At 35.3% G+C, this 14,975-nt stretch overlaps 2 protein-coding genes across 2 annotated transcripts; one reads left to right on the top strand and one right to left on the bottom strand.

Annotated features, from left to right (window-relative positions):
- Positions 1 to 215: 215 nt before the first annotated feature.
- LOC109021791 (proteasome subunit beta type-3-A-like) lies at positions 216 to 5,188 on the bottom strand. The gene is made up of 7 exons (XM_035690613.1): positions 5,070 to 5,188; positions 4,737 to 4,918; positions 4,584 to 4,670; positions 2,325 to 2,414; positions 2,151 to 2,235; positions 1,555 to 1,637; positions 216 to 1,219 (listed from the first exon to the last, which is right to left on the bottom strand). Exons 1-7 carry the CDS (start codon positions 5,073 to 5,075, stop codon positions 1,171 to 1,173), a joined length of 582 nt encoding a protein of 193 aa, XP_035546506.1. The 5' UTR covers positions 5,076 to 5,188; the 3' UTR covers positions 216 to 1,170.
- On the top strand, positions 5,123 to 14,802 carry LOC109003044 (beta-galactosidase 16-like). The gene is made up of 20 exons (XM_018981001.2): positions 5,123 to 5,248; positions 6,235 to 6,417; positions 7,251 to 7,346; positions 7,423 to 7,535; positions 7,689 to 7,755; positions 8,651 to 8,743; positions 8,825 to 8,968; positions 9,475 to 9,569; positions 9,935 to 10,040; positions 10,212 to 10,296; positions 10,382 to 10,500; positions 10,587 to 10,751; positions 10,965 to 11,146; positions 11,292 to 11,383; positions 12,084 to 12,193; positions 12,676 to 12,780; positions 13,395 to 13,502; positions 13,617 to 13,762; positions 14,218 to 14,563; positions 14,692 to 14,802. Exons 1-20 carry the CDS (start codon positions 5,123 to 5,125, stop codon positions 14,800 to 14,802), a joined length of 2,592 nt encoding a protein of 863 aa, XP_018836546.2.
- The last annotated feature ends 173 nt before the right edge of the window (positions 14,803 to 14,975 follow it).

Below are 14,975 nucleotides of genomic sequence, written 5' to 3'. Positions count from 1 at the left end.
GTGGAAGTGTATTATGGAAAGAAAAAAATTGATTGACCTTGTATAGCCAACCGTGAGGATTCTCCCCGTTAAAAATTGGAAAATCCAACCTGATGGCCCTGGAGTGAATCTCACCAGAGTGATGTGTGAGTTGCTGTAAATTTGTGTTGTCGACACTGTTGTTGGATCCTGTTGAAATTAACTTGTTTACGTTATGCAGGTCTGCTGCTACGGTTGAGAACTGCTTCATCATGGTTTCCATTTGTCTCCTCATGGCCAACATTTCCACACTAATGGTGGTGAACTGGGACTCGGTATTTTGAACATGAACTTCCGTGGATTGCTTCAAGGATTGAAGGCCCTCCTGCAGATCCTTTAGGCGTGTTCCTTCGGCCATTGTCGCAGAATCGAGGTCTCTGGTACCACTTTGTAACAGTTTACTTGTAATAGAGATGGATTAAGATGGAAATAGATGGAAATAGTATTGTAAATTGATAAACTCTCTTCGAGGGAGAGCACCTCCAAATTGTAACTGAATTACACAGAGCAAATATTCCAGATACTTCTCATCGAGAAGTTAGTTACGCTATATACTAGAATGTAAAATACTGAACTGCCCTTCGGTAATGGGCCTAAGGGAGTTATTACAGATATGAAATATTAAAAGATCACTAGATAGAAAGGGCCCATGGTCTTCAGCCCATTGCTTGGTCCCTTAAGTCTGGCCTCGCCCATATGCAGCTTGACCCGATGCTAGCCCTTAACCTTTACCCATCTGCTTCTGCTTATGACTTAGGGTTTCCTTTAGTCGCTACCTTCCTCACGCTCTATCACGCCGTTGCCTTCTACCAAGTTCCTTCGATGCCTTCTGTGGTGTATAACACATTTTTACCATCAGATCTGTGCTAGAGTACACCCTAGCTAGCAACTTTAGTGAATCGGAAATGAAGACATTACAAAACTATCAGATATGCCTCATAAAGTGTCAAATAAATAAATAAATAAATAAAAGCACGTGCCTTCGAAAATTTCAACAGGTTTCTAACCAAAATATGAAACAAAATCGCATTTGTATTCCAGACATTTCATCAGAACGATAACAGTTACTGTTCTCTAACCCATCAATTACAAGTGTTAAGGATATATAACTCATCCGTTACTGCAAGGTACATAAACATGAAACGACGTAGGTTAATCCATCCTTCCCTTCAAGATCCTCTCCTTTACTTCAGTTGGTATTCTGTTACAATGAGAACAAACACGTCAAAATGTTACAAAGTACCCTTCTATAAATGGGAGAATAAATTACCCTATATATATATATATCTTATTAATGCGAGTTTTTTAAAAGTTCCGAGCAAGAAATAGAAACTAAGCATAAAAATAGAAAGTGGAGGAACTGAACAAAGACGAAGAGTACTGTAACATAACACAGCACCACAATGGATAACAAATATGTTGGCAAAGGAAAAAAACGTTTTCCAAGATGGTGTAGAAAATGCTAACTGGATTATGACTGTTCAAAAGAAATTATTCCCAGGAAGCAAGTTTTAAGAAGAGGTATAAAGGGCTTACACAAAATAGACATGCCCTCCCCATCCACTCAAACAGTCTCGATCAACCGATGATAGCAGTGCTTGGGCGATGGTCTCTGCTTCCTGAGTAGACAAAGCGAAGAGTTACTAAACTTGAACTAGAATGACTCTTTTTTTTTATGAGTAAAATAAAATTTTATTGAAAATAAGAGAACAGGCATTGCCCAAGTACACAGGGAGTACACAAACTCGGACTAGAATATTAAACAAATAATTAGTGAAAATTACTTCATTCAGCAGTCAGAGCAGCAAGTAAAAGCACAATGATTTCTACCTGAAAAACAAGTACTCATTCTGACCATGAAATCAGCCCAACAAACGGATATGTGCATCTTAATTATCCACTCCTCTATGATATAATAAATCATGCTCATACAGGGTGCTCTCATCAAGGTAGAGTATTCCGGTTATTCTAATATTCATATTTTGAACGTATCAAATATTATGACGAAAATAGGAATAAAAATCTCTATGAAGTAGCAACTCATACTCTAGAAATGCGAGGGTTATCCATTTTTCAATTGAATTTAACTTCCCACCAAAATAGTAAGTCAAGAGTTCAATAGAGGAACTAACCATGTCAGGTTTGAACATTGCCTCACAAGCACCATAGAGAGATTCTGATGCAGTGCCAGTAACAACAAAATCTTTTGCTAGTTCCCTTAATCGACAGGATAGAAAATTCAGAATTACACTTGAAACCCTTATATCAATCAAATTTATCTAAAGTTTAGAAAACAATAAAATTACTTGGCTCCGATTGAATCCATAGTGCAAATGAATGGCTTGTCTTCATCTCCCAATCCAGCAATAACAGGCTGACAGAAGTATGGACCAAACCTACAAAGCAAAAAGAGAAATCACATTGATATTTAGCTCATGTGTAGTGAAGTAATAGGTTCTTAGTTCTACAGTAGAAACAGCATGGGAGGGTAGTTGGAACCTGCACATGCACAATTGGCACATGTAAAATAATCTTGGACTACCCTAAGATGTAAAGATTTTAGTGAGGTTCCATTCATCTCAGTAATTATCCATGACACTTCAAAACACATAATAGGTTTAGGTTGTTTCAGAGATATAACTTTGACACAATATCCACACTGACTCTAGAGGTTGCTGTACGTGTAAGATCCCCATATTTCACCATTCTTATACTACAAAACTGAAATGTTTTAAACTGTAAAGCATTTTCATAACCATTCAAGAGCTAAAACTAATGAAAGAAAATGCATTATCAAGCAATTGATTGTTTTAAAGATAATTTTATTAACGAGCAAAAAGGGACTACCCAAGTACACAGGAAGTATATAGTAGATACACTTAGCTCGTATAATTAAATTTGAAACTGCTCCATAATTATTCTTTTCATATTTGAAAATTTAAATTGCAAAAGGGAAGAATAAAAGAAAAAGAAAAAGAAAATGAAAAAAAGAGTAATCTGTATGCTGTGTAGCAGCAGGTTATAGATGCCGTGCATAAATCTTTATACAAGTCTTTGTTGAGGATATCAAATTTCATACCCCAAATTTTTTTTTTCCTTTTTTATAAGTTAAAGTAAAATTTTATTGATAGGAAAAGGCATAGCCCAAATACACAGAGAGTATACACAAAATATGCCCTAGAACAACCACCAAGCACTAGTGAGGTAGTGTCATACTCTAAATTTTTTTCATACCCCAAATTTGCTGATCAGAAAAATCTCATACCCCAAATTTAACAGAAAAGGTCAAGATAAAGGGAATGTCATACTCTAAATTCTATACAATAAACGGGTTATATGGTGTCAGGAAGGAAAAACTAAATCGGGTTTTCTTGTTCCCCACAAGGAAGATAAAGTACATGGCATGGATGAACAAAGCCATTCTTACGACTTGAACGATTAGATGAATCGTTTAATTCATAAAGGGAAGTAATTTTCAAATTTTTTCTTTTAATTTTTATAGGTCAAGTAAGTTTCAAATTACTACATTGCGGCCAGAGGCATGCCCATATAAATATATATATATATATATATATATATTTTTTATAACTGAGGGTGTCCGGGCCAGCTAGTGCCCACTTTGACTAATCCCACGGGTCTTGAACGACCAGGTAAACCTCCAGTGGCCCTAAGGGACTTGAACCGGTGACTAGGGGTGTAAACTCAAACCGGAAAACCGGACCGGTTTTACAGGTTTTGAACCGGTCCGGTCCGGAACCGGTTTTTAAAATGTAAAAACCGGCCAGTTCCGGTCCGGTTCCGGTTCCGGGATTTTTTGGACCGGACCGAACCGGACCGGACCGAACCGGACCGGTTAATTAAAAAAAATAAAAAATAATATTTTTATATATAAATTTTATACAAAATATTTTATATATATTAAATATTAATATATATAAGTTTTATATATAATGTATAATTATAAATTTTTATGTGAAATTTTATATATAACATATATATTCATATATGAAATAATTTCTTATTATAATTTATAAATTATTACATAAAATGTTAATACTAAATCACTAAAAGTTTATAACTAATACTAATATATAACTTATAACTATACCAATAGTCTAATATTAATACTATTATATAGTCTAATATATTAATAAAAGTATAAAATAGTTTTTTTTAAATCAATTTTTTTTTTTTATAAACAAATTTTTAATGACAAATTGTGAAATTTACATTTTAAAAAAATCAGAAAACCGGACTGGACCAGACCTAAAATCGGTAAAACCAGAAGTACCGATTTAGGAGGGTAACCAGTACGTAATCGGTTTTGAAAAATACAAAACCGGTACATACCGGTTCGGCCCTAGATTTTATCCAAAACCGGACCGGACTGGACCGGTTACACCCCTACCGGTAACCATTGGAGAGCAAACCCAAGGCCGGACCAGCTGAGCTGCCCATACGAGGAATACACAATTCTAGAGAACTAATATAACACCAAAAAAATCCAATGGTAGTTCCAAAAACAAAAATTTTCATAGTAATAATATTAAAAGCCCTAACTGTACCTTTTCTCATAAAGAAGAGCAGAGACCATGCTTGCAAAAGTTTCGGGCTTCATGTCTCTCTTCGTGCGGAACACCAGTCGTCGATACCTATTCATCAAACCCACCCAAAATGATTGGATGGGGTGTTGGAAATGCAATAAGTGGAATCGCTACAGAGTCTGAGCGTCCGTGGCGAGTCCGGAGTGACCGAGGAATAAGCGATCATGCATTTTATAAATCCTTTGGAAATTGGTGGCGATAGTCTGCAGCTGAACTCCGAGCCTGCGGTCCCTGGCAATGGCGAAGCAGTTCTTTCCCACCATCGCAAGCAGAGCAGATCCATTGTACTCAAATATCTGGGCCACGAAAATGAAAAGAAAGTACGTCGCAGATGTAACACATACATGCACAAAAACGATTATATACATATGCGCAATTGCAATTACAGAGTGATTTGGGTTTCAGATTGGTACAAAGCGTGACTAACAGCGAGTGAGAGATACTTACAGACATGATTAGGGTTTTGAATTACAAACTGTGTGAGTACGCGAGAGAGCAAGATGAGCTTGGAGGAGGACTTGGCGAAGAAGAAGGCTATTGCTTGGGGTTTACTCCACTCTAAAGTCCCAGAGCTCACTCCTTTGCCCTTCTTCACGGAGAAATTCGCGTGGGCCACAAATTTACGTGTTAGGATGAAGCCCATGATACCAACGGGTTGGGCTTTTTCTTGGGCGGAAATTCCAAATCAACGGCCATTCATTTGATAATCATACTTTTTTTTGTTTTGAAATTCAAATGGGACAATAGTAAACATTTTTTTTCCAATTTTAATTTTTTTAATGAAAATTGAAAACTTTGGAATAATTTTCTGAATTAATAGTCAAAGAAAAATTTTATTTTCAAACCGATATATAAAGCACATTTAATAAAATGCTTATATGATATAATTTAATTTGAAAAATAAATTTTAAAATTTGAATCTTATAAATTAAATTTTACCATTTAATTGATATGGATATTATGCTTTACACACCGGTATGAAAATAGAATAACTTATCATCACATATGATTTTCGTGCGACGTGTCATTTTCTAAGAACTTTTTCGAAATGTTTGATCAAAACTGTTATTTTCCAATCTAATAATTGTATATGCCCTCGTACCGAATGAATTTTTGAATTTCAAATTTCATAATCCTTGTTCAAATTTCATAATCCTTAACTAGAGAATGAAGTTTTTTATAAGTTTTTTTTTTGTAACTACAGTAAGCATTTCTCAAAATTTTCCAAAAATTGTATCTAAAATATAGCAAGGTTTAATGTAGGTTCCTTGTTAGAAAGAAAAGAAAAAGGCAGGAAAAAAAAAAATAGAAAGGCTGCCTAGTATGACCTTTTTTGGTTGGTTTTGTCTTTAATTTTGTTTGTCTGGCTTGCCATATTGATAAAGTTTTCCATAGTCATCAGTGTATGTACGTGCATCCACATAGAAACTCCCGATGTTTTGCCAAATTAAGCACAACAACAGATCGATATTACCATGTAAAACTTCCTCCATGATTCTGTGCCGACTTCAGTCATCTCTTTTCTACTTCTTATATATATATATATATATATATATAAGAAAGAAGAATACTGAGAGCTAGCTGTAATGATTAAGCATTCATGTTGGTGAAGAGAAAAGATCAGAGATCAATGGACATGGAGTGGTTGTGCTGGTTTGCATTTCTGTCGATGATTATCGGCATGACCTGCAGCCATGCAGGCAACGTGACATACGATGGAAGGGCTTTGATCATCGATGGACAACACAGGATCCTCTTCTCTGGCTCAATCCACTATACTCGTAGCACTCCTGAGGTGTTATTTTGCTAGCTAGCTAGCTCTTTTATTTCGCTTTTTCTTTTCATTTATCTATATATGTTATTATTAGTAATTTAATATATACAAGTAAAAACGGCACAAGTTGTGGACTTCAAAGAAACATGATCAAAACATGAACTACTGCTCATATATATATATATTTGCATAGAATTGCTGATCTTCATGGAAACATGGATGCTCAGGATTCTTCTTCTCTGTTTATTTCAATAAACATTACCATAATTAAGGTCCTAACAATTAAGTAACAAATCCAAACAACCCATAAAATCTTGCTTTGCTGATGATTCTTCTTCTGCATTATAAAATGCAGCCTTTTTTTTTTTTTTGGCCTGAGCAGTAGTTATAAGATGTGTTGACATTATTCCAAACCACTCCAAAGTGGGCTGCTCGCCCAAGGAACTGGTTTGAATCTTATTGTGGCTCAATTCTATGATTGGGCTGCTTCTTGGAGTTATCTATATATAGCAAATTTCTGGTAAAGAATTAAATGAAGATAAATTTTATTTACAGTCCTGAGTTGAGGACTACGTGTGTAACCACATTGATGAATGAAGGTAAAAAGAAAAAAAATTATTTTAAAAATGATATTATTATAATTTTAATTTTTTTTTAAACATAACAGTATTTACTTGCATGAGCCGTTCCTAAATGGAACTGTATGAAGACTAACTAGAGAAATAGATAGTATCTATTTAATGTAAAATATGAGATACGATCTATTTCAAATGAAATGAAGAGATCCATTCCGACCATATAACCTGAATCTATTGGATCTAATTCAATGGCCTCTTCATGAATTTCTAATGCAGATGTGGCCATCTTTAATAGCCAAGGCCAAAGAAGGGGGGCTAGACGTCATTGACACCTACGTTTTTTGGAACCTTCATGAGCCCCATTTTGGACAGGTCTCTCTCTCTCTCTCTCTCTCACATTGTAATGCCAATACATATGTGGACTGGTTAATTATTTGTGCTGTTACAGTTTGATTTCAGTGGAAGGCTTGACATATTAAGGTTCATCAAGGAAGTCCAAGCACAGGGACTATATGTGTGCCTTAGGATTGGACCTTTCATTCAGGCTGAATGGAATTATGGGTAAATATATATACACACACACACACTTTCCTTTTAAGACTCTCACCATTGAGTTCTGCTATAGCTATATACATGATTACCTTTAGCTAAGAGAATGTTGGTTTACCATATATATGCATGTGTGTGTGTGTGTGTGTGTGTGGTGGTCTGCAGGGGTCTGCCAATTTGGTTGCGTGATGTCCCTGGCATCGTTTTTCGATCTGATAATGAACCATTCAAGGTATTGGTTGATTATATTTACAGATTTTAGAATTGCAGTATTAATTTAGTGATTAACTATTTATATAATAACACTTTATAATCATGAAATAAGTGAAATAGGTGATTAACTATTTATATATTGTTACTCTTTTCCATAATAAGCTGATAAGAATAGGTAGATTTAATTATTTGTATTATATTTTTAACACTCCCCTCATGTGTGGCCAGACTCATTTTCAATGAGTGAGTCCAACATATGGAATATATAATTAATTAGGATAGAGTGTAGAGTCAAAGTTTGAACAAAATATCTATGCTCTGATACAAAGTGAAATCACACTTGTCCCAAAACTTAAACTAACGAAAAGAGATAAATTTAATTATTTGTATTATATTCTTAACACACTATAACCGAAATAAGTGAAGCTTTTCAGTTAAAGACTCGGCAACATACATAAGCTATCTTTTATAGTTTGCACCTTTTGGGCAATTGATCTATTTAATCCCCTGAAGAAAAAAGAGGGTTATACTATATGAAAAAATCTTCTTCACACTCTACTGTGTGAAGAAGCCCCAGCACACCTAACGTGCTGGGTTGAAAAAATAAAAAATAAAATAAATAAATAAATTTCTTCACAGTGTGCTGCGGCTTTCGGCTGTTCCCCAGCAATTCTCTATACTATATATATATATATATAGTATATATATATACATACAAGTTTAGTGTGTAACACTACTTACTGTAAGATCCATTATCTTCATTAAAAAAAAAGTTAAAGCATGCACCAGCTTCTTTGTGTAAGCCTTTAGGGTGTTAATAAATAAACAGGTTCGCAAATAGATTTTTCCAATATATTAACGTACGCATGGTGTGCACATTTAGCACTGCTACTAATTTTGTTAATGGTTTGCAGTATCACATGGCGAATTTTGTAACGAAGATAGTAAACATGCTGAAACTGGAAAGCTTATATGCTTCTCAAGGAGGGCCAATTATTCTCTCACAGGTAAACATATTTCATAGCCAAAATTTTGCATACCTCATACATCTGCCGTGTTTTCATGACTTGGAAGTTGTTTCTGTGTAGATTGAAAATGAGTATGGAAGGATAGAAAGAACTTTTCATGAGGAAGGTCTGCGTTATGTTCGTTGGGCTGCAAACATGACTGTGGAGCTTCAAACTGGTGTGCCTTGGGTGATGTGTCAGCAAAACGATGCTCCTGATCCAGTGGTCAGTCATGGTCTTCTCTTAGAATCAAGGAGGAGACTAGCATTAAAGTCTAGCAGGACCATATCACACTCAAACTTTTTTATAGGGCTAGTGATTGGAGAGTCCTTAAAATTTATGTTTTCTCAAGTTGTTTTCTTCTGAAAAATGGGATATGATTTTTTCTTTTTTATTTATGTCGAAGAACCTCTCCAAGGCAGGGCCCTTCGGACCCACTCCTACAGAGTAAACTCCAATCCCATGCACCTCACCCTTGGAAGTTTCCCTATACGAAACTGGTTAAATCGCTGGCTTTTCACCAGGAGGTGTGACCCTAAAAGATTGTTTGCACCTATGAGAGGTGTTGAACCTTGGACCATGAAGAGAGTGATACGCCAAGACCAAGTCCTTCACCACTTGGGCCAACCCCTTGGGGTTTGGGATATGAAATTGATCACGAGCGAATGTTTTTTTCAATATTTTCTTTATTCTTGTTTTAGTTAATCCAAGATCATGATCATGAATTACAGATCAATGCATGCAATGGGTTGAGATGTGGAGAAACATTTGCAGGCCCCAACTCGCCAAATAAGCCAGCAATATGGACAGAGAATTGGACAAGCTTGTATGTATACAATAATTTTTCTAAACAAGTTTTTATGTTACAGATGAAATAGCTGTCCCAAAATAGTAGTCATCCTTTTGCCTTCCGATGATAATCTTTTCCTTACTTGGACTAAACAATTTTTTTCAATTGAATTCTCTTGGCAGTTTCATAACAAAGTACTATCAGTTTTTGATGCAGCAGATTGCTAGTAAAATTGAAAAACAGTGAACAATGATATGGCCCCAATACCTTATACTACTCTAGAAAAATGTCTGAACTTAATGTGGCACACAGTTAAATGGTCAATTATGTCATTATTTGCAAATGAGAATAATATAAAAGCGCTTAAACCCATCGAACTTTGCCTTCTATTTGTTTTGAAGTTATCAAGTATATGGAGGCGAACCATACATGAGATCAGCAGAAGACCTAGCATTTCATGTTGCACTGTTCATTGCAAAGTCAGGAAGCTTTGTTAATTACTATATGGTATGATAATCTCTCAAAGATGATCTTAACGGAGTCGTATAAAAGCTCCTAATATGTAATGTTGGATTAAAACTTGCAGTGTTTATGTTATTTAGAATGTAACTGCAAATAGAAATGTAGGTGAATCCAACACCATATAATGTGTCTCGTAATATTATAATTCTATTCTAGTATCATGGAGGAACCAATTTTGGAAGAACGGCTGCTGCATATATGCTGACGAGTTATTATGATCAAGCCCCCCTGGATGAGTATGGTATGTCTGATATTTGCTTTTTTCTGTACTGAAAAAATACCTAGTTTCAAAGTACGATTTTAACTTGCTGAGTTGACAAGTTCAGGTTTTATCAGCCAACCAAAGTGGGGTCATCTCAAGGAATTACATGCTGCTATAAAGTTGTGCTTAAAGCCTCTACTTTCAGGAGTAAATTCTACTTTCCCTTTGGGCCAACTACAAGAAGTGAGGACATCATAAATTGTATTTCTTCTTGTTAACCATATTTTTTAGTAGCATGAACTGGACCTGTAAAGAATAATTTGTTGCAGGCCTATGTTTTTAAGGGAAAATCAGAAGAATGTGCTGCCTTTCTTGTAAACAATGACAAGAGAAGCAATGCTACAGTTATTTTTGAGAATTCTTCATATGAATTGCCTCCAGTTTCAATTAGCATCCTACCAGACTGCAAAATCGAAGCCTTCAACACTGCAAAGGTTCCTATAACATCTATGCTACTTCTTACTCCTATTTGATTAATTTCTGTGGAGACTACTGATTTCAATTTGTTGAATCTGTTTTCTGGTGGAACATTTTCTATTACCTCTCTGCACTTGTGATCTGCAGAAGGTATAGAAAATTAGGAGACTATCGATTCTTTCAAAATTATGCATTCAAATAAACCACGTTTCAATTTGCTTCTTGAACAGATAAGCACAGAATATGGGACAAGATCAATAAAATCGGGCCGAAAGTTTGATTCACCTGATATATGGGAAGAATATAAGGAAGCCATCCCCAACTTTGACGACACTTCATTGACAACAAACATATTACTGGAGCAGATGAGTACAACTAAAGATACATCTGATTATCTTTGGTACACTTTCAGGTAATTAACAGAGGAAGTACTAGTTTAAATTAGTAGACCTGAAAGTTGATTGAACTTCAACAACATCTTCATTTACTATCTCTTCAATTTTCTATACTCTTGAAATATTTGACTACATATATTTGGTCTCTGCGTATATATGTAGGTTTCAGCATGATTCTGGTTACAATGGAGCTGTACTCAATGTGAACTCCCTTGGACATGTTTTGCATGGTTTCATAAATGGAAAATTTGTAGGTATATATAAGCTCTTTAATCCCCTTCATATATTTTATGGTGGTTAAAAAATGGATCAGAAGTACGTGTTTGTGAGTAGGATGACTAGCCCCGTTTGGAACTTAGACTGAACTGAGTAGTTCAGTCTAATCTGTCTAATTTTAAGCTGAGTCTAACATCCAAACATCCAAACACCCAACTCTCAAATCAATAAACTCATCTCAACTCAAAACCTCTTTACACGTGGGATCCACAACCTTTTTCAACTCAACGCCTCTTTGCACGTGGCACCCACAACATTTTTCAACTTTTCCTAAATATATCTAAACTTATCTTAACATTCAAACACATCTAAACTCATCTTAGGTGAGCCCCAAAAAACTCAATCCGCCATCTCAACTTACTACTATTCATCAAGAACTCAACTCAGCTCAACATCCAACCGGGGCCTAATCTAATGTGCTTCTTTTAAAATCGGCTGCCATTTTGCTGGCTTTAGTGATAGCTCTTGCATGATCATTGCAATTCCAACCTCTCTGAATGTCATACTTGCAACTCAAATTTTTGTATACAACCAGTCAGAGAAAAACAAGTTTCTCCAACATTAATGATTCTGTAATTAACATTCTGATCACTGCTCGTTCCTCTTATCCTTCTATTAGTTTTTGCTTGCTTTGCTTGATCTCTTCATTAGTGTTGACTTTACTCTGTCTTCAATTAGGATCTGAGCATGGAAAACACGACAATAAAAACTTCTCCCTAAAGAAAAATGTTTCTTTAAATAATGGGACAAACAATGTCTCTTTGCTCAGCGTAATGGTTGGATTACCGGTAAGTTTCAATCTTCTATCTTTCATGTTTCTTCATTTATTTTGATGCACTAATACCAGAAGTCATAACTTCCACTATCTCTTTCCCACTCTAAGCCCAAGAACTTTAAGGGATCCAAATCCTTTTAAAAGGTGAATTATATTTTCTGTCCCTCACTTCTGTAAGAGAGGAACAGAAAATATTATAAATATAGCTATATATATATATATATATATATATATTACCTCACATATCCCATTAGACTTTTCGTAAATCTCTAAAATATCCTTAGAAAAACGAAGCATATATGTTCAACATGTAACAGTAATCTGTTTATAGAATGAATTAGCTTCTTTATGGTCCATTTTTCTCAAAATTGAAGCCAGCCATGTCTTTATGATTTTCCTTACTAGCATATATTATGCAGCATTTATCATATAATGCTTTCAAATTTAAAAAAAAAAAAAAAACACTATGAATTCACTTATATCTGTGGCATGAAGGATTCGGGAGCATATCTTGAGAGTAGATTTACTGGATTACGTAGAGTGAGCATTCAAGACAAAGATGATTTCAATGATTTCACCAACTATTCATGGGGATATCAGGTTAGCGTCTTATGCCTACCAACTTCTTATTTCAATCTGTAAAGCTTTGGGAAATCACTATTCTTGTACTCTTTCTAGTACTTGTAGTCAGAAAACTTCTTCCCAGAAAGTTCTAAATGGATTGCTCAAGAGCTTCTGTAAAAGTATATTTGATTTAACTGATTCATCTAATCCATGGGGATATCTTCCAACTTAATGAGCTATAGCTATACTATTAGGTTATTTCAATGCAATTCGATGATAAAGTGTCCTAATGTTTCAAGATTTAACTGGCACAACAAAATGTATGTTCTGCAAGATTTTCTATGCTTCTCCCTGATTATTTACTCATGCTATCATGTTTTCCTTCTTTCTTGGTTCTTTGTTTTTGTTTTTTTTTGTTTTTGTTGTTACCATGTTTTTCTTTCATACCCATCTTTTGGTCTACCTTTCCTTCACATAGTTCTTCACACATCCTATGTAGCAATGCATAATCCCTGTTAAATAACTGCTGCAAATAGCCATTTATATCCATTTGAGCTTTCATATTGCCATGCTTCCACAAACTATAGAACTAATGGGATTATGAATCTATGATCATAGTTAGACTAATTCTATGCAATAACTTCATGAAGGTTGGCTTGTTGGGAGAGAAATTACAAATTTACAAGGAACCTGGTGCAAGGAATGTTCAATGGAGTAGGTTTGGGAACTCTATTCATCAACCACTTACATGGTATAAGGTATAAATTAAACCCTGCCATTGCATTGTCACATATGCTGACTCTTGCTTAAGCTTGCTGCATTCTTAATCTCCACCAAGTTCCTTGTAATAATACATCATGGATTGGCGGCAGACTCTATTTGATGCACCTGCAGGAGAAGAACCTGTTGCTTTAAATCTTGGTTCCATGGGAAAGGGAGAAGCTTGGGTTAATGGACAAAGTATTGGGCGATATTGGGTCTCATTTCTTACCTCTAAAGGGAGTCCTTCACAAACATGGTATGCATATAAGACTTACATATATATATATATATATATATATTTGTCCCTTCAGTGGGAACGCTTCTTATCTATGTAAGTAAAGTATTTAGTGATCCTATAAAAAAAAAAAAAACGTTTTCACTGAGTAATTATAGCCAGGAGACATGTTAAGTTTGTCTGTGGGTTTCAAGCTTAACAAGGGATTATCTTGGCCCTCTAATTACTTACAAAAAAAGTTCTTTCAAAAGAGTTATGCTATACACTACGCTAACATCTCACTTTCATTTTACTGTACTGATTTGGCAATGTACCCATAAACCATTATATTACTTTTTTTGCCCTCTATTACTTAGCAAAAAAAGTTGTTTAGGAAGAGTTATGCTATACACTACACTAACGTCCCACTTCCATCTCACGGTGCTGATTTGACACTGTACTCATAAACCATTATATTAATTCTTTTGCCTTTTTAGGTACAATGTACCTCGGAACTTCCTCAAGCCTAAAGGAAACCTATTAGTTCTATTTGAAGAAGAAGAAAAGGGAAACCCACTTGATGTTTCAATAGACACTGTTTCAATAGTTAAAGTATGTGGAAATGTGGCTACTTCACATCCACCCCCAGTGATTTCATGGGTGGTGGAACAAAGCAAAACTATAACAAAACATGACAGAAGGCCAGAACTACAGCTTCGCTGTCCTCCAGAAAGCAGCATTTCCAGGATCTTATTTGCAACTTTTGGAACCCCTTCTGGTGACTGTGAAAGCTACACAATAGGAAGTTGTCACTCTTCTAATTCAAGTGCTGTTGTAGAAAAGGTAAGCTTCTCCTTTTCCTTTGATATTTGTTCTTGGTTGGATTCAGAAGACTGATATTTAAACAATAGCAGTATGATTTTGTTAATGCACTTGAAATCTCAGTTGTTATGATGCTGTGTTTTTCTCAGGCCTGTATTGGGAGGAGGACATGTACCATCCCCGTGTCAAGCACAACTTTTGGTGGTGATCCTTGTCCAGGTGTCCATAAAGCTCTCCTGGTTGATGCAGAATGTGCATGAAAATTAACTGTTTTTGAACCATTTTTTTTCTTGAATCTAGGATGGATAAGAATTTATGTAACTTGTGCTAATATTTGATTCATCTTTATCAGCTTTTGTTTTACCCACACCACTCTAACCACATGTGGCCTCCACTCTAACAACCACATGTGGCCTCACCTATGTTTTTCTCA

This window comes from Juglans regia, chromosome 6 (assembly GCF_001411555.2).
Source record: "Juglans regia cultivar Chandler chromosome 6, Walnut 2.0, whole genome shotgun sequence".
Classification (NCBI taxonomy): domain Eukaryota; kingdom Viridiplantae; phylum Streptophyta; class Magnoliopsida; order Fagales; family Juglandaceae; genus Juglans; species Juglans regia.
The sequence above is the reverse complement of the archived record's forward strand: the minus strand, read 5'-3'. Positions and strand labels throughout refer to the sequence as shown.